General features: G+C 41.1%; 2 protein-coding genes across 3 annotated transcripts; both read left to right on the top strand.

Annotated features, from left to right (window-relative positions):
* The first annotated feature begins 1,637 nt into the window (after window positions 1-1,637).
* Window positions 1,638-9,681, top strand: dclk3 (doublecortin-like kinase 3). The gene is made up of 7 exons (XM_059350242.1): window positions 1,638-1,828; window positions 3,402-3,610; window positions 4,438-4,569; window positions 5,238-6,449; window positions 7,227-7,359; window positions 7,525-7,692; window positions 8,307-9,681. The coding sequence occupies exons 1-7, from the start codon at window positions 1,762-1,764 to the stop codon at window positions 9,041-9,043; spliced, it is 2,658 nt and encodes an 885-aa protein (XP_059206225.1). The 5' UTR covers window positions 1,638-1,761; the 3' UTR covers window positions 9,044-9,681.
* Window positions 9,682-10,565: 884 nt separating this feature from the next.
* zftraf1 (zinc finger TRAF-type containing 1) lies at window positions 10,566-21,962 on the top strand. 2 transcript variants are annotated; one of them, XM_059350427.1, is made up of 7 exons: window positions 10,566-11,050; window positions 11,310-11,645; window positions 12,886-12,980; window positions 13,695-13,838; window positions 17,475-17,686; window positions 17,839-18,017; window positions 19,012-21,962. In XM_059350427.1, the coding sequence occupies exons 2-7, from the start codon at window positions 11,358-11,360 to the stop codon at window positions 19,222-19,224; spliced, it is 1,131 nt and encodes a 376-aa protein (XP_059206410.1). In that variant the 5' UTR covers window positions 10,566-11,050; window positions 11,310-11,357; the 3' UTR covers window positions 19,225-21,962. The 2 variants fall into 2 exon arrangements, with proteins under 2 accessions (XP_059206410.1, XP_059206409.1); XM_059350426.1 differs by having other exon boundaries at window positions 10,566-11,645.
* The last annotated feature ends 718 nt before the right edge of the window (window positions 21,963-22,680 follow it).

Genomic DNA, 22,680 nt, shown 5'->3' with positions numbered 1-22,680 from the left:
TCAGTGGAGAGTCCAGGATGAGAAGCCGGAACAGGAGTTGTTGCTTCCTGATCCAATATTAACAGTATCCTGGGAGACGGAGGGAGCCATGGGGGGTAGTGCATTAAAAGATCAACCGGACACTGCGTGTGTGTGTGTGTGTGTGTGTGTGTGTGGCAGAGTATTGGATTCCTTCAGTGAAACTATGGTAACTTCCCCTGAGGCTGGCAGCTCCTCTCCCCCCTCTGTCAGTGTGATTTTACACTATAACTTTCTTCCCGTCATTGTGATACAAATACGGTTTTGTGTGATAATTAATGCATGTTTTTAATCCATTACTAGCTCTCCAGTTGACACAGAAACAGGTTTTAACAAGGGCAGTAGCTACCATTGAGTGTTCTTATTGTTTGTTTGAATTTGAAGGTTTAAAATATCTAAGCATGTTATTTTATTTCTACAATTACACAATAATAATAGGATACTTTATGGGTTTATATTATTTATTAATTTAGGTTATCTTTGCTTTTATTAGATAGTGACAGAAAGTTGGAAGGGAATGGGGGGGGGGGGTGATTTGATGGTCAGCAAATCCAGTAGTCACCAATCTTTTAGGCCTTTGAACCTTTAAAATAAAGTAATTTTAATAGATTTGGGAAAAACTGACAGAAGTAAAACTATCCAGTAATTTACAAGAATGAAGCAAATATTCAGGAAAGTCTGTGTAGCCAAAATATATTTTTTCTCCTTTCCTTTCCCTTTGCCACTTTATTGCCCTTGAAAAACTTACATGCATGAGTAAGAGGAAATACCTTTGAGAAGATATGGAGATCATTTTATGGAGTTTCTGGAGGAGGAGAAATCTGGAGCTGAGCTCACATGATCTTACCGGGCAGCAGATGCCTATTTGCTTTGAATTTTTGCTGATATCAAAATCTATGCAAGGTGGAAATGGATTTGCTTATAGGCTATTTATTCATGTAGTATTTTCTTTTCATCACTTTTGTACTTAGAAATGTTTTGTTGTAATGGTCATATAATCAGAGGATACCTTGTTGTGAATGTTAATTTAGGCCTAAATGCACCTTACTTATTTGCTTGTTAAAATACTTGAGTTATGTCGAAAATTCAATACACTAGTTTTATAAACTGCTGGAGGAATTATGAAACTAAATTTAAGTATTCCAATTTGCTGCTGGCTTTGACTTAGAAAGTGAAAAAAATAATAATTGAAGAGTTAAATTGTTTCTATTTTATAATTTTATTTTTTGTTTGGAAATGTATTTTGAATATATTTTACAAAAAAGCATTAGGGAAAATTATCAAATAAAACCTTTTAGCTGCTACTGATGAATTTATTAAGAGGCTGGGGTTCCATTGGGTAACGCACAGTACAAAACAATAGCTACAGTTCCGGTCAAATTATTCAAAATAAAACCTTATTAATAAACTTCGCTATCCATACAAGCTTACAGTGCACTAGTAAGAGAAAATAGTAGTTTTAATAAGATTTTAAAAATATTTTTTTATTTAAAAGTATGCTACTCTATAGATAGCCCCCTGCAGCGTATCATTCAAAATGTTTTACTTTGAAGGAAAGATCGCTTCGCTTCCGGTACTTTTTCTCGTCATGTAACTTGACGTGTCTCCATGGTAACCACAGTAGCTACAGCAGGTCCCGTTACCTTTTCTGTGAGCAGCCGAGGACATGACAGCAGAGAGTAAAAAGGAATAAAAAATAAAAATATTTAATTTATTATATATTATATTTAGTTCTGGAGAGTCATGACGCCGTCACAGAGAGCTCGATATGGATGCGAAGCGGCGCGAAACGCTAAATGGAGAACAGCAGGTGAGTGATGGCCGGACTGAATGGATTTATATTTAACTTAAATTAATTTAAAACTTCACTGAGGGTCACAGTCACGACTTTCTTTTACAATTCATAATTTCTCTTTAATCTGTAATTCAATTATCTGCACTTAGGGTTGCTATATGAACCAGACCACACTACAAAGTACAATGTTGAGGTACTTGTACTTTGAGTATTTCCATTTTATCATACTTTATACTTATACTTCATACTATACTCCACTGGGCTACATCTTGGAGGTAAATAATATATTACTCCTATTATTTTCTAGTTTTAGTTTACTTACTGGTTACTTTGCAGATTTAGTCTATGAATACAGATTATTTATCAGATAGTAAATGATGATATATTAGAGGTTAGTTTAGCTACCCAGTAGTATATAAAGTTATTAAAATCAGATTCAACTTTAGCAGCATTAATTAATTAATTAGAGAAATACACATTGTTGATATAATCCAGTAATATAATATATATTACTCTGAAATGGACCATTCTGCACAATGACTATTTTTTTTTACTTTTGGTTGGCCTACACATGATGTTTTTAAAAAAATATTATTTGATTTTATATTTATTAATTATTTTATTGCATGACTTTGAAATTAGTATTTGAAATGAGTATTTTTACAGTGTAGAATTGCTTTTTTTTTTAACGTGAGATCTGAATACTGTACAACCTCTGGATTTACATGACGTGTTATTACCATAAGAAGAGTCTTGATTTATTAATTATTATCTATTGCTCACCACACACAGACACACACACAAACATACAAAGACCCTCCAAGGCCCCCAGGACACTCAAAAAAGGTTGATTCAGTCTTTCTTGGCCGGCCACAGCTGGCTCTTTATGAGACTTTAAGCTTAAGGACAGGGTTTTTCTATGTCCACTGTGAAAAGCTTATTGTTAAGTGTGTGTGTCTGTGTGTGTGTGTGTGTGCTGTTGCTCACTCTCAGGGGGGCAGTGGTGTCTTGTTAAAAGGGGGGCACTGGTTATGTTAGAGGTACAGGGTCTTGTGTTTCTGTCTGTTCAGTATCTGGAAACAAAACAAAAAACGAACCCCCACTGGCTGGACGGATAACGTCTCCCTGTCTCCCTCAGTGCCAGAAAGTGAAACGTCAAAGATGCTGTGTGTGTCTCTAATGCTTCATTAATCATGCAGATTCAGCTGAGCCCTAACCAGGTCAACCAAGCTTTTGTTAAGTTTTGTGTATGTGTGTGTGTGTGTGTGTGTGTGGGTTTGTATGACTTAAGGAAGCCTAAATTATTTACCCGATGGAGCGAGGTGCTTGAAGAATCTCAAATGGCCCTTGCACTCCATGTGATGGAAAACACTCAAATCTGATCAGCCGGATTTGTTTTCACACACGCGCGCACACTCAAACACAGGATGAGGAACTGGTGTTGTGTTACTTATGAGTTTTCTTTTGTATACACGTCTGAACGAAACAATGTGATGACATCAGTGTTATTATATGCACTTTGAATAATCCGGCTATTGCTTTCTTTTCTTTGTGCTTCCACCCCTGTCCTCGTCTTCCCCTGCTTCAGCTCCTCCAGTCCCCTTGTTAAAACGTGCTGTTGGGGCACCCCAGCCGTGGCCAATTCACCCTAACTCTACAGGACAGGTCCACAGGTCCCACTTCCCACCTCCTCCTCCTCACCTCCCTCTCTTCCACACCCGCCATGCTGAGGAGAGCGCTGAGAGGCCCCATCTGGTCACCATCATCCGCCCTTGTGGTCAAAGTACACTACGCAAGGTTAACTTGATATTTACCATTTTCAATAGCACTTTAAATGAAGGCACAGTTCATTAAAGGTTTTATAAATTGTAACTAATGGCTTCATCAATATAGTAGATAAATATTTTACTGATTTGTCATGTGTCAATAAGACCAATGTTTGGGTTGAGTGGTTGGGTCCCAGGGGCACCAGTGCCCTCCCTGGCCCCTGACACTCAGAAGGACACTACATGACCATAAAGAGACAAAGTGGCCACAACGAGAGACACAGAACAACAACCAAGAGACACAAAATAACCACTTGGAAACATAAAATGAGGACAAAGACATGCAACTGCAAAAAGACATAAAAAACCCCCACAAAAACGAATTGACACAAAAAGACCACAAAAAGACACAAAATGACCATATAGAAAATAACAACATAACAATAATGACAACAAAGATGCAAAAGCATCACAAATGTATAAAATCTACTAATGTAGTTGTGGTGTGGCATTTTGCATGTAGTGCTTATATTCTGTCTATGGCTGTGGTTTATCCTATCAATTTAATAATATTGCAGTTATTAATATTGGTAAAACATCGATACTTCCTTATTTCACTTGCTAATAAGCCATTGAGCCTGCAGTTCTAAATTTAAATAAATCGATTTTGGTGGAGCTGCTTTGCAATTTTGACAGTACATTAGTGAGGTTTTCCTGATCAACTAAAAAGAAACAAGGATCCTGAACCAAAAATAAAGGGACATTTCACAACCTGGCAATCATTACCAGCCTATAACACATAGTAATTTACATGGGAAAGGATTTCATAACTGTAATTTTCGTGTCCCTCTTTTGCAGGTAACAGTCCTGTTGAACCGTAGAGGTGTGGTGTCTTTCGAACAACTGCTATTGGATATCTCTGAGGCGTTGGGCTTTCCTCGCTGGCACAGAGCCAGAGTCACACGCCTGTACACGACCCACGCACGAGAGGTGACGCTCAACCGCTATTCCCACGCTGCAACCACTACAGTTACAGCTGCTCCCATACAAATTTGAACATTTGTATGGGAGCAGCTGTAACTGTAGTTAAAACACATGCTTAAACACATTGACACACATTACAACTGGAGCTTTCGAGGCTCATAAAGTTATGAAGCCCCAGTTGGTAATCTAGTCTTGGGCTTAACACACCTAATGCACTGATCACCAGTTGACACCCATCTATTGAGCGGGACAAATAAATTAACAGGAAAGCACAGGTGGCTGAAATAAAGGGGATGTGATGAAACCATCATAATGTCAGTGAGAATTTTAAAAGGTCCTCTTCACAATTTGCATGCAGTGATACTGAATGTTATTCCCTTCGTTGAGCACCACCTGTGGAGAGAGAAAACTCCAATATTACAATAAATACAACAATACACACTCCTGTATTCCTGTAGAACAACAGCTTCCTTCAGCACTGTCTCACATTAAAGGTCCCATATTGTACAAAAATAAATTCCCATGTTTTTTCTTTTATTATAACGCAGGTCTACAAATACTGTGAAAGTATCACAAAGTATCCCATTCGTATTCTGAATCAAGGACTTTGATCCTAAGCCATAATGTCGTAACCAACCAATGCATGTTGTTCATTTTCACTTTTGTGTTTACAGGTGAAAGGTATATGTGATTTCTTCCGAGGTGAGGTGGCCTTCTTGGCGCTGGGAAAGGCTCGTCCGGAGCTGAGCGGTGTGCAGGAGGCTCTGGAGGAGCTGTTTCCAGAACATTCCCATTACCGGTCTGACGCACTACGGGCCTGGGATAAAAGACTTCGTCCAGCACCAGATAAAGCAGCTAAGGCTGACAGCGGGTACAGCGAGGGGACAGACAGCAGCGAGACACACACTAACCAAGAGACTGACCATGTCAAAAATCATACTAATACACACACAAGTACACAGCCACCTCACCATATAGACACACACCGGCCTGAAATTTACAACTCAGATGTTCGGAAATGTCATAAAAAGAATTCATGCAGAAAACCTGCTCACCTGCCCAACCACCTGCAGCGGCTGCGTGTGAGGGGTGGGGTCAGGGATCGACAACCATCTGTCATCTGCCCTTTTAAACACGAGGAAGGTGTTAGAGAAGCAGACGTACCTTCTCCTACACTGTGTGAAGACTGCTTAGCAAGAAGGGTTAAATATCAGGGTCCTGAGCAGCTCAATCTGCTGTCAGGGAGGGTCCCACTTCCTCCTGTGGCAAGGAAGCAAAAAGGAAGTTCTTATACAGAACAGGAAGTGAGAAAATCGTACATTCACATCAGCCCTCCACCTCCTCAGCCAGCCAGCGAGGATGAGGAGAAGAGCGTTGCCCAAATACTTTCAAATCCACTTCCAGATGTGGGTCAAGTACACAAGGAAAAACAGCAGAGGACGACCTTCGACCTTGCTTCAGATGGCAGTGATGTCACTCTGGCAGATATCGAGCGTTGCTACGAAATTGGACGTTTAGTTGGAGATGGCAACTTTGCAGTAGTACGAGAGTGTCGCCGTCGTGACAATGAACAAACCCTCGCTGTGAAGATTGTCGAGCGCTCCAAGCTGATTGGGCGAGAGCACATGATGCAGAATGAGCTGAGCCTTCTGGGTAGCCTCTGCCACCCGCGCATTGTGCGGCTATTTGCGCACCACCACACACGCACTCACTCCTACCTGGTGATGGAGCTGGTGAGCGGGGGGGATCTGTTTGAGGCCATCAGTGAGAGGGGGAAGTTTCCAGAGGCGGAGGCAGGACTGATGGTGTCGGATGTGAGTGAAGCGCTGAACTATATCCACTGCAAAAGTATCGTCCATCGAGACCTCAAACCAGAAAACGTGCTGGTGAGTGTCAGTGTTGAATGGAAATGTGAATTTTTATGTGATTGCTGCATCTTTAAAAATTATTCTTATGGCATTTTTTTTGGTTTGTTGGCACACTATTGTTTTTGTAAGTTTTAAGATAAAAACAGTGCGCTATGTTAGCGACCTGACAATCACAAGGCAGCCCGCCCTAAAACATACCCTGCTTTATCATGTATTTTATTCTAAATCATTTTAAAAAAAACATCATGCTGTATTAAAAAAGACTTGAAACTATAAACTCCAACCATAAACTTATTTCAAAAATGTTTACTGAGATAATAAATCAAGTGAAAGTTGGGTCATTTTCTATTAGACTTATTTACAATTTGTCTTCTTTTTACAGCCAGTGGAGTCGCCCCCTGTTGGCCATTAGGAAGGCAGCAGATTGAGCATTGACTGCTTCTGCACAGTTTTGGGCTAAAACCACAATTAAATTTTTATTCGTAATTGTTACTTTCTTAATAGTGTGATTAAACAAGCCAACTTTTATTGATCTTTTTAATACTTTGTATGGCCATACCAGTCACGCAGTGCCATATTGTGATGTTGTCACACCAAATCAAGATATTTAACTTAATCAACTTAATGAAGTAAACTTTTTTCAAAAATTAAAAATGCAGGAAAGTGTCAGTTATAAAAGTTTCTATGGCAAGCATGTGGGTGCCCCTAGAGACATTTGAAATTTAAAAATATAGTGTCAACGCCTCCGTGCCTGACTCTGCTCCTGTCTGTCTTGTTGCGCTTGTTCTCTCTCAGATAGAGCGTGTGGCTGCTGGCATCTGTAGGCTGAAACTGGGAGACTTTGGTCTTGCCATGGTTGTGACTGAGCCAGTCTTCACCATATGTGGCACGCCCACGTATGTAGCCCCAGAGATTCTCTGTGAGACAGGTTAGTGCTGTTTGCTGCATAAATCACTGCTTCACATTCACTTTTGCTTTTAAATCTTTATTTCATTACTAAATACAGGTGCTTCTTATTTTAAAACTATTCCCAAAACATTCCAATTTCCAGTCTAAATTTGAGTTGTATTATAACTATGGTTTGTCCTGGCAGGTTATGGTGTTGCAGTGGATGTTTGGGCTCTGGGTGTTATTCTCTACATCCTGCTGTGTGGATTCCCCCCATTTCGCAGTCGGGATCGGGACCAGGAAGAGCTTTTCCAGTTAATAAAACAGGGACAGCTTCACTTCCTGTCCCCCTACTGGGACCCCATCTCAGAAGGTGAGAACTACTGAAAAACACCACAAATGCCTTAGCACTAGGACTGGGTGATTAATTGAATTATATTTTCAATTACAATTTGGCTTCCAACGATTATAAAAATAAAACAATAATGATAAATCAATAATTGTTCCCCATTCCATTTCACAATGATGCTCTCATTTTGTTTTGCGTTTCAAATCCTGCATATCCCTTCTTTTCAAGTGGTGCACTTTTTTTTTTTTGTAGATTCTGGAAGTGCATTAACGTTACATAGTTGGCCACATTTGTTTTTTATATAATAAATTATCAAATGTATTACAATGTATATATATTAGATATTTATCTTATTTTAACATTTGCATTTTTTTCCATTTTTCTGTTGAAGAATATTGAAAGTAAAAAAAAATCCATTGTTAAAAATAAAGTTTAAAAAAATGCATCAAATACATGTTGCTTTCAATGTCAATGAGTAACCTTGTTTAATAGATATATAGGGATAGAAATAAGTTATCTCAATATTCACCAAAATAATCTTTATTATAATATTTGCCATAATCAAGCAGCCCTGCTTTACACACAAACACAGATAAACAATCTGTTTCTTAATACTATGTGTGTGCGTTTGTGTGCAGAAGCCAGAGGCCTTGTCAGAGCTCTGCTTCAGCCAGATCCCACAGTGAGGCTGACAGCAGAGCAGACCTCGCTCCATCCCTGGGTGAAGGCTATGGCTTCAATTTGCAGGCAGAGGGCGCTCACAGACAAAACTCAGAGAGAAACAGCAGATACTGGAGCAGAACCAGACAAGCCTAGACAAGCCCAGAAACAAGCTCAGACAAATCCAGTCCAGACAATAACACACCTAACACCGGGAGACACCAGCAGTGAGGGAGACATCACACATCACACTGAGATGAACACAGGAAGAGGACAAGATGAGGACAAACCACCACTACAACAATCAAAAGAGACAGCTCACACTGTATCCCAACAGCTCCAAGTGCCCACACCTTCAGAGGCCACACCTGGGCAACAGAAACCAAAGTGCACCCCTACAGACTCTGGCTCACCCAGCAGGGAGCCCAGCAGCCACGAGAGACAGGATCCAGGTCCTCCAGACTGTGATTCTGGAAGCCCAGTCAGCCTGAGTGCCCCCTCTGAGACACAACCACCTCCTCATTCACCTCCTCCTACCAATACAGTGCAACAAACCACAGCGGGTCACTTAACACATCAACCAGCAGCAGCTTCTTCATCTCATTCTCTCCATCAGCAGAACTTCACCTCTACCCTGCAGACCCCTACCACCACAGAAACTGCTAACAGGCCGAACGCTCACACCACCTCCCCCCACCCACCCGTGCAGTCTTGACCTCACTGTCAATCTCCTGTTTAACCATGTGATTAGATCAGTCATCACTTTCATTGTTCCGGAGAATACCACTGATTTCCCAGCAGCTGAATCCTTGAATGACCTGCAGATGATGTGATTTACTTTCTTTGGATTGAATAGTATCTGATTGATGAAGCTAGCTAAATCTCATAAATGTGTGTGTAATCCATGTTTCCTGCAATCACAAAATGATGATGTAATGACTTAATGTATGAGGATGTGAAGTAGTGAAGCACTGTAAATAATGTGTTGAAATTAATGGAATAGTGTTGATCAAGTTGGACTTAAATCATGGTTTCTAATCTTGTGATGTATTCATGAAAATGTATTTAGTACATTTATTAAGTGTTTTTGTTTTGGTTGTAAAAAAAAATGTCTGCAAGCCATTTATGTTATCGTATCTGCCATTCCTAGTGGAAGCTATTTTTGAGTGCTTGTGTGATCACACTGACCCATCCTCCTTTTAATACCACTTCCCCTTTAAGTCAGTTCCTAGAAGTCTGTGCGAGGATCGTTTATCTAGCAACATTTGTTTACTATACCTTCATAGACTAAAAATATCTGTACCAAGAACTTTTCATTTTAGTCATGGTAAAAGTTTGCCATAAACTCTTGAACGCCATCTTTTCACGTGTTTATTGTATATATTTTGTACTGGTTTTGCTGATTTATCCTTGCACTGTTTCCATGTGAAGATCACCAGTTAGTGAATCAGAATTATGTGGCAACATTTGGACAAATAAGCATAGTGTGGTTACGTTCCACTGGATAGTAATGGGAGTTGTCCAGCTTTCAAAACACACTTTAATGTGTGACCGCAGACTGCTACTGGCTAATCTGCTTGTGCATAGTTGGGGGTGGTATGGCTCCACTGCCATTCCACACAGACCAAATAAGGTGTATGTGTCTATCCAATGGGAGTGGTTACGGGTGTCCCTCCCGATGGCAGACAGCTGACACTTTGACATCCTGCCCCACCTAACCCACCCAAAAAACACACTCTCAACCCCCCATCTTGTACACAAACGCACCCCTCCCAGCCCTTGAGGCTGCTAAGCCACATATCTGGGGCAGTGAAGGGATGAATAAGCTTATAAATGACCTAGTATCAGTGGCCAAGGTTAGTTAAGACTTTCTTCAATCAGCCTGTTTTTCTGGCTGAATTATTAATGCATGATTTAACACACAAACACAGAACCCTTACAACCAGTTGAACCACTTTGGCAGACTGCAGAAACAAGGTGTTTTATGAAGTTTTGTAAAAAGTTTTTGGTGTCACGGTTTCATCAAGGTGTCATTACATATATAGATGCAGTTCATAAACATTGCATATGCATTAAGGATGCGTCCTGTCCTATATTTGTCGCATATCAGGTTTTGGTCACCTTTCAAGTCCTGCCATACGCTGACCCGCAGGTGCTCAGTACGCATGCGCCTTTAAAAACTCTTTAAATACCCCAAGTCATCTGCCACAATAAAACATTCCGCTGTCAGCCAATACACGGCTGCACTGAAGTAGTGACTGGCACTCAGAGGCCGATACAGATTCAAAATATTTACTTTTAAATGCGCTACTTTTGTAATAAGCCACGATCGAGAACCTGCCTGAGTAATAACGAATGTGACCCGGAGTCGTAAAGGCTGTGCAGGGTGAAGTCGGGGGAGACGGACAGGAAAAAAACAAAGATGGCTGTGTAGCCAGAGAGACGAGTCCCAGCAGAAGTGTCTCTAGCCGCGGCTTTAATCACCGACAGGTCCCGTGGGTCCCGTGGACAGTCCGCCGGTACCGGAGCAGGGACGTTAGATGAGCAGCCGAGCTGGGCCGTCGGTGTGCATCGGTGTAATCTGCTGTCATTGCGAATAACGGCGTCGAGAGCACAACAACAGCTGAGAGACGCCTGAGTTGTTTTTGTTCTGCCTGGGCTAAGGGAGAGGACTGCTGTGTTTTTGTCAACGTAGCTAGCCGCATAGTCTGCTAGCCTCACTGTAAGTCAACTAAACTAGTCAATTAAGTCGTAATTACATTCTGCACATGATCTCGTTATTACACAATCATTGGCTTGTTAAATTCCAAGTTCGTAAGTGGAGGGTGGCGTTATTAATAATAATAAGTTAGCTTGCATTCCTTTCTGACAGCCTGCTGCCGTAGCGTTAGCCTAGCTAGCGTTAGCTAGGTATCAGCTGACCGTTAGCTTGACAGGTTGTAAGCTAGCCCTGAGCTAACCTGCTAACATTTGGGGCGCAGCCTGGTCGCTGCAGGTTCATCTCAGAGAATCTCTAGACTGTCGTCGTCATGTCTTCGCTGGAAGAGAGAGACGTGGGCGGTGTGGCCGCCCCTGGCTCCTCCTCGGCCGGCATGGGGGTCGGGGCCGTGGGGGCAGCGGTGGAGGCAGTGGCCGGGGTCGCAGCCATGCAGGAGGAGGTCGGCATACGGAGAGAAGGGCCCGAGCCTGACCAGGACGAGCCACCCAAGAAGAGGGTGAGATTGCCCGAGGGAGAGTCAGGAAAGCTGGAGGAGAGACTGTACTCAGTGCTGTGCTGCACCGTGTGCCTAGACTTGCCCAAGGCGTCTGTATACCAGGTAAACGTGGTGTCAATCACAAACCTTCCCCTCATAACCCTAAAACTACCGTCAAACGACAGCAAAACAGCTGGACCTCATATTAGAAACTCCCCATGTGTCCCAGGCTCCAATCCCCAGAGTCAACCTGTTGAATATGTTGGCCAGCTCCATTTATTTTAAGGGTTACACAGGCCCTAACTGTCTATATGCTGCAAGCTGAGCCATGAGGCTGAGAGACCAGACACACCCAGGCTGAGTGGCCAGCTGCTCCGGCTCAAGTTTATAACATTATACTGTGAATATCCAATAACCCTCATAAAAAGCCACATCCACAAACCCCACATAAAAACGCAAACATTCAGAAGCCAACCAAAGCCGAAATTTTAATAATCTTTTGCCCTTTCCTTCAACCCACAACAACACACTCCTTAATGACCTCAAACTGCTCTCTTCAATGTCAAGTGAACACATTTGTAATTAATAATTGTTCAATTAGCCCTAAACATTTACATGCCCTCGTGGACCATGCAGCACAAAAAAATTATTAACAATACTGTGTAAACACAAGTTGTCATTCTTACCATACACAATCTTCTGACCTCAACATGGATACTTATCTTAACATGTGTTAAGAGAAGTACAAGTTAATACAATTAGGACTCCACACATCCCACCAACTTTGTCATGCCATGATTTACATTTAAAAATATACAACTCCACATCTCTCTCTATAAAAGTACAACCTAGGTTGTTGTTTTGCAGTTCAACTTCCAAAGGCTCAGACTGTCTCTTTTCTGTTACTCCATTGTTGTTGGCAGCTTTAGGTAATCCATCATTAAAATTTATTTAAAATAGACTCTAAAGAAACACACCTAGTCCTAGCCAATCACAACTAATGATATTTCTCCCAAATTATGTGTTATGATTTGGGTATAATACTAAAAAAGTCCCCATTTTTTCTTGGATGCTTTCCCAAAATATCTATTTTTAAGCAGACCCAGTTAATATAATTCAAATAAACCACAACCTCTGTAACAAATTATGTTCACATTTTTGTCAACATTTGGCAAGAGAAAGTTTCATTCCAATTTCCCAACTTTCAAGCTTTAACTAACTCAAATATATATATATATATTTTTTATTTTATTTTATATTTTTTTCCCTGTGCCTCTTCCCTCTTAGTATCTACAGTAATGATTTTTTGCTCTTTCCTCATACATTTTGTTTGACTGTTGCCTGAACTTTTTACCCACAACAGTGTACCAACGGACACCTGATGTGTGCAGGCTGTTTTATCCACCTCCTGGCTGATTCTCGTCTCAAGGAGGAACAGGCCACATGTCCCAACTGCAGGTACACCAAGCTCCCTGTAGACATAGGCTGCAGTCAAATGAAATGAATTCAACTCTCTAAATGCTGAGGAACGGTGCTTCAGTGCTTCCTGTCCTATCTCCGTTAGCGTAGGACACACTGGAGCATCCTTCACGAAAATAAAAAAGGGAATACTGTCCCACAATTCCTTATGGAAACAACATCTAAAGTTGCGCACCATTTTGTCATTTATGAAAACAATCAACATTATGTCTCTCTTGGAAGAATTTAACAAAAATTTGATTTTTCTTTTCTGCACCTTCTGAGTCAGGGAGTATGTGACGCTAGCCAATAGCAATTTGAGCTTTGAAAACGCACAAATATGCTTGAGCTAAAGCAGCATGAAAATGATCTCAAACAGAAGGAAAAAAACTTTTTATAGTGGTAAGAAGCCCCCAAAAGCCACTCTGGATCGTATTTGTTATCTTCAGATTACTTTTGCAATCATCCCTGATGCATGAGCACAGGAGAACTTGATTGACTTGTTTGTTGTTTTGCATGTCAACAGGAGTTTCATCACATACTGTCCTACACGAACAGTATGTGTTGAAATTACCACCAACGATTGAGAGAAGCATCACGTAACTAGCGTTTCATGCTTGTGCAATGTTCACAGACTAGTATGTACATTCTTAACATACCACAGATGTTACCACTGCACTGAGGTATGACGTGTGGTTTCCTTCATTTGTGCAGGTGTGAGATCAGCAAGAACCTGTGCTGCAGGAACCTTGCAGTGGAGAAAGCTGTCAGTGAGCTGCCGACAGAATGCACCTTCTGCCTAAAACAGTTCCCCCGCTCCAGCTTAGAGAGACACCAGAAAGAGGAGTGCCAAGACAGGTATATTCACCAAAACACACACACACACACACACACACACACACACAAGCACATGTCATGATAGGGAGTGGGGGCAGCAGGGAAAGGATCCAAAGGCAAATGAAACAGGAAGACTGGTGCAAATTATTTATAATGCATAATGCATGCAACGAACTTCCAGGCAGGTGTTAGTAGGCAGGTAGATTCAAATTCAGGTCCAGGAGCAGATTCATAGTCATCATGTTGCTTGAAACCAAAGTACAAAGAACATGGCAACTAAATGAGCTGGCAAAGGAACTAATGATCTTGGCTGGTTTTTAATTGTGGGTCACTGATGAGGGAAGTGAGAACAGGTAAAAGACAAAGTCTGGTGAAAGAGTATGGGGGCCTCTGGTGGACAGGTAGGGAATGGCAGTGTATGGTGTTGAGGAAGTGGCTGAAGAAGTGGCACAGATAAACCTTTACCACCAACATGGAGCTAGGGCTGCGCTGCTTGTAAATGTTTCTATCTGGGCACCACCAGGGGTGGAGGAGACGCTGACGCTCCAGTGTCCGAGCCGGATAACAGTAAACATCTAATAGCAGAAGACAACAACATTTAACAGCCTCGGCTGGTATTCTGTTTTAAGAATTTCACGGTCGCAGGGTGTATTCATTTTAAACGATGTTTGAATGATAAATGATGAAGCCTAAACATGCTTTGGTTTGTCACCATTAAATAACAAACCACTGCAGAGTTTTATCAGCTCCATGCATCGATACAATTGTCTAAGATCAATTCTCAGACTCAGACGTGTGGACTTCACGCTGACTCAAATTTGCGTACACAAGCTGAGAGCAGACATGAGATCTGATCGTGCCCTCCGCTCACATTTAAATTGATAAAGGCAGAGCCGTGCGTAGAAATGATGGGCACCCACTTTACGCTCACTTTAAAATGTATAAAACATTCATCCAGGGGAGCAATATTTTTATCATATCAATATCATGAAGCCAGGCATAGAACAGGGTTCTGTTCTAGTTTGTGATTGTTTTAATCAAAAATAAATCTGTTTGCAATGCTAAAAGTTGGTTCCTAGTTGGATCCCCCAAAAATTAGTAGGTTTTCCTTGACGTGAAGTGTGAACTAAAGTGGGCCTGTCTTATTCCAGAGGTTGGAAAGAGGATGGAGTCTAAGGCTACGTTTACACGAGGACGGTCTGAACAGAAGATGCAAAAGTGGCGTCGCGTCTTCACTTTTTATTCCTCGTTTGGACGAGCATTTTCGGGAGGAAATCTGCGTGCATACGATGACGCAAAAGTGTGTGAAATTCGATTGTATGCAGCCAGGCGGCATCACTTAAAGCCATAAGAGCATCTTTGGGCATGCAGAAGTTTTCACGCCACACATTTTCATCAGCTTCTCCTTCCACAAAGTTCTCCACCATCACTAGATCTCCCAGGTCTCGTTCACAGCCGTCTGGCTCGCCTCCGACGAATTGCTGCATCCAAAATGTGATAGAGGTAATTCCAGATCCTTCTCTGTTCACTAATACTATCTGTACATATCCTGTACATTTGGCGGAAAGACTCCTGTAAGTTTGTTAGAGCTGCCAGAGCAGCTTGAAGGTCCGACGCATGGAAATAATCCCACGTTTGTTTATTTTCCTGTACTGGAACATGTATGTGACGTAAACACATACGTGACGTGAGCAGATCTGAGCAGAGTTTTGCGTCTTGGCAGTGTAGACGGACACGATACGGCGGAGCGTATTTAACTTTTCCACTTTGGAAGGTGGTTTCAGATTTTTGCGTCTTTAAGCCCCCAAAACGCCGTCACCGTCTAAACGAAAGGCACTTCCGTTAAAATATTTTGTCGTTTTTACCTGCGAGCGTCCTCGTTTTAAATTAAAGGAAATTAACCAAAACACAGCTGATTGTCGGCTCCTAATCAAATAAGGATGAAATTTGTGTTGTTTAGTTTCCCTCTGTAGACTACCATTGAACTAAAGCAAATTTCTCATTGCAGATTTCTCAAAGTAATGCTCAAAATAAGAATAATAAGATTCAGATGGTGGTAGAAGTGAATCGAGGCTCATCTTCTCTGATTATACAGTCTGATCACAGCATGTCAGAAATTATGGATCAACACATTATTGACAACCCAGAGCGTCAACAGGCTGAGCATTTCTTTCCCAATGTGTTTGGTAGGAACACCAGAGCAGGATTAAGATCTATTTCACTCTGACTAACCAAACAGCCCTGTCGGCTATGAAAGCGCCCTTACTTGTTTTCTTATCAGTAATAGTTGGTCCCTGCTTGTTTTTGTTTTTTCCTGTGATAACAATAGATCTCAAAGGAAATCAGAGCAATCTGCCATCTTGCTACAACCGTTTACTACAGTTGTGCGTTGTGCAACACTGCCCATTGATGACACATCCTTGATTACAATGGTTCCGCTCAAAACTGGTGTAAATGCCGGCTGGTTCACTAGATAGCACCAAGACTCCAAGAATACTGAACAGAACCAGAGTTCATGGTGGAAAAGGCTTAATAGAGGCAGAATGTGAGAAGGAATCAGGTCCTTAAAATCACTTTTCACTGTAGTCAACACTTGTATGAAAAGTGTCTCCAAAAGATTGACTAGTTTCCCAAAAGATGTTCAAATAAAAATGGCTACAAACGCTTTGATTAAGTGAGTTTAGACTCTTATTACAAAGCGAAACAGAAACATGAAAACGGAAGCTGTGCACAAACTGAACACACACAGACTAAGACATGGGTGTGTGCGTTTTGTTACAGTATCACACGGGGTTAATTTGGGGAAGGCGGGGGAGCATGTGACCTGCTACTTCAGAGGAGAAAACCAGCTGATGTGATCACAGACTGTTTGTTTGCTGAGTGTGTGACGCTCAGGCCGTTTGAATTCAGATGCGTGAAATCCTATGAGGTTGTTGCTATGGCGACAGGTGACCCTGCTTAGGACAGCTGTGCCCGTGCTGATGTTACCATGACAACGGCCGAGGCAGTCACCAGGTTTCTGGTCAGGTCAGACAGAAAAATGTGCTGCTCTCCTGAGAGGACCTGACTGCTTCTTGCATAAAGATGTTGTTCTTGTCAGAAAAAAAATGTTTTAGGTTTTTAGGATGGTTTACCCATGTGAGTACCAACCTCAGTCGTTTAGATACAGGTATTTTAAAGTAGCGAATCCAAACTACGTCATCCCTTTCAGATACTTTTACACAGCTATAAATAGTTAAATGTATAAGATAAAACTTTTACATCAAATTATTTACGTCAGTGTGGTTTTAATTATCTATGGTTCACCACAGAGGCTAACTAGTACCTTTCACATTATTAATAACTCACTTTCACTGCTGAGAATGTAAGAGGTATTCAGTGAAAAGCGCCTCAGTCGAGGATGTTACAGATATAAATCCAGGTTTCTTTCCTTGCAGTTGTCTCTAAGCAGAAACATATCATTAGAACAGTATTAATTAGCCTTTGTTCACCACCTGGGTTAATTAGCACCTTGATATTATTAGTACCTTCCACTCGATGCAGGAAAGTGCAGGTATTCATCACAAAGCACCAACGTAAAGGATTTAATTTATATGAAGCCGCTTCTTTCCGTCCTTTAGTTCTTCTTCTAACTCACACTTGCCTTTATGTTGGCAGGGTGACGCAGTGTAAGTACAAGAGGATTGGCTGCCCTTGGCAAGGTCCGTTCCACGAGCTGCCAGCACATGAGAGTGAGTGCTCCCATCCCACCAAGACTGGTACAGAGCTGATGGGAATACTGGGAGAGATGGACCAGAACCACCGCAGAGACATGCAGCTCTATAACAGCATCTTCAGCCTGCTCTGCTACGAAAAGATCGGCTTTACAGGTAGATAAAGAAAATAAATAAAGACAGGTATGTCTGTGAAGTGTGAGAAATTATCTCAATGCAGCACATATCCTCCTTTTATATAAGAAAAAAACCCTCTTTACCTCCCACATGACCTGTCCTGCTTCATATCCACTTATTTGTCCATTCAGAGGTGCAGTTCAGGCCGTACCGCACTGATGACTTCATCACTCGTCTGTACTATGAAACGCCACGCTTCACCGTTCTCAACCAGACGTGGGTGCTGAAGGCCCGCGTTAATGACTCCGAGCGCAACCCCAACCTTTCCTGCAAGCGCACACTCTCCTTCCAGCTCATCCTCAAAAGCAAGGTACTCACCCTGCTCTCTGTCCGTGTTTATTTATTTATTTTGTTTTTACCGTTTTTTAGTGTATGCTTATTTTCAGGGCTGATGATGCTGAAGAGGTTAAGAACAACTGAGTGATTGCCACTACTTATCTAACAGTATTGAGAAGCTATTTTCTTGCTGCCATCCATGTTGCAAATTTCTCAATAGGATTTGCGTCAAAGCAACAAGCCCACAACTTTAACACATCTGCTTTCATGTAGTTGAGTAAAACACTGAGGTTAGCAGTGGGAGCTTTGCTGTTCTCTTATTCATGCCATGTCAGTTTAATTTGATAAAATTACAATTTTGCCTCAAAAGAATTTACTTTTACTGTCATAATGTTTCACCCTTAATTTGAGATAAAATACATTCAGGGTTCCTTGTTCCAGGAAGGACACACATACAATAAAATAATGGAAACGACAATGTTACATTTAAATAATTTGTCCAACCCCCACCCCCAAAAAAAGTTAAATGTAAGGATTACCTGCTGTTGGTAATGTAGTATTAATTTGGATTGTGTTAACAGGAATACTTTTATTTTGAAGAGCAGGAAGTAATCTGTTGACAGTTTGCCGCTGACGATATGAACGCAAGATTTCAGACTTCTTTGTATTCTTCTTCAAAAACTGCAGATCTTCATAGAGTAAATATTCTTCTGAACGCAAATACACCGCTTGCTATATTTCAATGTATGCGTGCAAAAAATAATCTTAATCAAGGTTAGAGCCAGCACTATTTGGTCTTGTCCGCTGTTGCACGAAATGTGGCCTCATTTGTGACGCCCTCGTGGGAGATAGAAGCGCAAACTCTGATGATACAAGCCAAAAACTCTAAAACAGAGTTTGTGAAAATCTTCACTGAAAAGGACTTTTTGTCCTTCCAGGGTGATCTAAAAAGATAAAATAAGCATTTTAAAAATACCCGTGTACATGTGGACTCTGCCTCATACAGTAACATGTTTGTGTGTGTGCAGGTGAACTCTGCCCTGGAGTGCTCCTTCCTGCTGCTGAAGGGGCCGTACGACGATGTGCGGATCAAGCCGGTCATCCACCACCACTCCTTCTGCAACGACGCCAACGAGACCGACTACGTCCCTCTGCCCATCTCCGATTCGGTGGAGTGCAACAAACTGCTGGCCGCCAAAAACATCAACCTGCGCCTGTTCATCTTCCAAGTCCAAAAATAAAGAGTGAGCAGGGAGGAGGAGGAGGAGGAGGAGGAGGAGGAGGGAGGACGAGGAAGAAGAAGAAGGGTGACGGAGGGTCTGAGAGAGAAAAAAGATGAAGATTAAAGAGAGACACCACTGAACCACTGATACCTCTTAACACCTACACACACACACACACACACACACACATTCACGCAGGGTACACACGCCTCCATACACTCACACACACACACACACACACACCACTAATTACACTTACCTCCTTTTACAAGATAGTGAGACCCCTTGCTTTGGGGAGCTGTGAGTTGCTGTGGAGATGGGTGGGCATTGTTATGGGATGGAGGAGTTGGATGAAACCTGCGAAGGCACAGGCGGGGGGTGTTGGGGTGAGCGGAGGTGAGGGAGGGGGTTCTGGGATGGTCGGTGTGTACCTGTGGAGGCTCTCTGAGGTCAGGTTGTGTCTGACCTTTCACCCCTGACACCCGCAGCCAAAGGTAGCACACACACCAAACAAAGCAGGATTTGCTGGGTACATTTGTTGCATGTGTGCGTGTTTGTGTGCGTGTGGGAATAACTGAAAGAGAGTTTAGTGACGGACCCTGGCGTGTGGCCCAAACTCTGCTTTTATTCTGAAATGTCCCAAAGATAATGTGAAACTCGAGTGATTGACTCTACTGAGCTGTTCTTTGGACATGTGAATGGATGTGGAGGACGTGTGTGTGTGTGTGTGTGTGTGAGTGAGAGAGAGCGAGTGTGTTTGTCCCTTCCCTCTACACACTTTATGCCTGAGTCTACTCAACGATTTCTTTCTGTCTTGGCAAGAGTGTCCATTTTTGCGCCTCAATCTTTGCCAGAACAGACGAAAGACCGCGTTCCCCCCAGTAACCCCCTTTTACCTTTCATCACGAGGAGAGACGGCCTGGCTGCATGCATATTTTAGTTCTTCGACTTCTTCCTCCAGCTGTGGTTATATTTAACCTTCAACACTAATACCATTTTTATTTCTCTTAACCCTAAATATTTAAGTACCTGTGAACTTTTTCTTTTTGGATTTTTAGCGTGTGACTGGCTGCCTGTGTGTGTGTGTGTGTGTGTGTGTGTGTGTGTTAGTGAGTGTGTGTAAACAGATTATAACTGAGATTCTTGTGAATGTGTCCCTATGTGAAAAACAGTACAAACCTTAAGGACATGTCTTTGGATTACAAACAGACCCCCAGGTTCACTGTGTGTCAGAAGCTTTTTGGTAATTTGATTATTTGCTAATTTAATTCAGTACAGTAACAACTGGGTCCCTATAACGTTATAATGTAAACATTTTATTATTTTAGCTGGCAAAGTTTTTCATGCTCTTATTTAACATTTTTGTTCAAAAATATTATTGATTTCAGAGTAAGAGATATATTAGCCGATGTTAGTTCATTACTGCTGTAGTGAGTAACATGAAACTGCAGTACAGAAATAAAAACAAATACATAGTTTGTTCACCAGACGACTAAAACTGTAACGTGTTCAGCTTAGTGTGCATCTTGGTCACAATCATTTAGAAAAAATATGTATATTTTACTGAGATTGTACAAGATTTTTTTTTTTTTTTACGTCAAATAAATTATCAGATTTCGAAAGTCCTTTATCAGTATCAGCCCAAAAGATCAGTATCGGTTGCATTGTATTTTTCACACATTTTTCCAGTCACGGAATGTTACTCCTGCCATCAAGAAAGACTTAAAAATGTTTTTGAATATGATCAATATGTCTCTGTGGAAGCTCATTTTTATAAATTTAAAAGATCCTGTAAGACATTATAATGAGAGACTCAACATAATGACTTCATATCACAAAATAATGGTATTTCAAAATACGAATTTATTGGGTTGAAATATTCTTCATTCATCTATCTTAAAGTAGTGAGAAATTGTCTCAAAATAGTAACTCGGTATTTCAAGAATAATGGGAAAAACTCAAAATAATATGTTTGTATTTTGAAATAATGAAGCCTCCAAATAATGACTTAGTATATCAAAATGAGTTGTTTTTATTGTTTTTCCAATACTATTTAAAGAAAGTATCTCATAATGACTTGCAAGAAGTTTTAATCCTATTTTTTTCCTTTTACTGGCAGAAATGGGTTTAAAAATCAGTAAAAACAGCCAACCACCTTTGATCCAGTTTTGTTAATAACTAGGGTTTCTTTGGGTAGTTTTCTTTCATCAAATGCACCAACTAATAGACATACAGAGAACCTGGGCCAGGTTGTATTGCAGTAAAAAAAAAAAAGTACTGGTTGGATTTTGGGTCTCGGTGCAAAATATAAGGAAGCTTCCATCCCTAGTGTGAGCTGCACGTGATGGATGAACTCAGAGACAGCAAGGACCCACGAGGACGAGGCAACACCCCGAACTGGGAGTCTCTCTGGGCGATATTCAGCTGCTCGGAGCTCAAAGACCCTCTGGAGAAGACTCCTACTGGAAGATCAGACTTTGGGTGGTAATGGATTGTGTGTTTGTGCGTGGCAGGGGTGGGGACGGGGAGGGACGGGGGGGTTTACCTTACCACAGTGACATATTAGTGTTAGACTTACTTGAACGAGAAGGAGAAGATGTTACTTAAGTAGATTCTACTGTAAAGCAGATAGATCTCTCTCCTCCTGGCCTCTACTTCCTGTATTTGTGTTTTAATGCTTCGTCTCTATGCCAGTGGACTCACTCATCTCACTATGGCTGTACATGTGCCTTTTATTAAAGATCATGGAACCTGCACTGCTGCTGCTGCTGCTGTGTGTTTGTGCGTGTCTGAATGTAGAAAGGACAAAAATAGAGCTGGCTTTCTGAAACCGTTGCTCTGTATAAATATTGCATTCAATACTGCAGTTATGAAATCTAAATTTAATTTTAAAGCCTTGTGGAGATGATGGATATGTTTCATTGAATTTGTTGGGGAGAGTATAAATCTCTTTCTGTACAAAATGAATTACCCAGCATCTGAACAATAATGCACATCGGCTTATCATCGGTTATTATTATCAGTTTTTTTCAGGCATGAAAGAAGGTGTTTTGTAGAAAAGCATTTTACAAAATGTAATGGTTCTGTGTGTCCAGAAATGGAATCAGTGTAATAAATACTTATATGTACATAAAAAAAATCAGTGTGACCAAATTCTAAGTTCAACACAAAAAATACAATACATGAAAAAAATATAAACAGCTAAGTAATTATGAATAATAAGAAAAAATAAAATAAATATAAAATGAAATGGGGAAAAAGTAGAACTAGTACAGGGTCAGTAGTACACATCTACAATACAAAATAAGTGTTTTTGTTTTATATTTGTTAAAATGTTTACATTTTCTGATCACAGCTGTTTGTGAATTGGGATTTTTTTTTTCCTGTCAAAGTTGTATGAGGTATTTAATCCATAGCTTCAGGGTGCAGGGAATTGTTCTCTGCATTTGTAAAGACTAATTTAATTGGATATTG

The sequence above is a fragment of the Centropristis striata genome, chromosome 14 (assembly GCF_030273125.1).
Source record: "Centropristis striata isolate RG_2023a ecotype Rhode Island chromosome 14, C.striata_1.0, whole genome shotgun sequence".
Classification (NCBI taxonomy): Eukaryota; Metazoa; Chordata; class Actinopteri; order Perciformes; family Serranidae; genus Centropristis; species Centropristis striata.
Note: the sequence above shows the minus strand (reverse complement) of the source record. Positions and strands in the feature narration are given on the sequence as shown.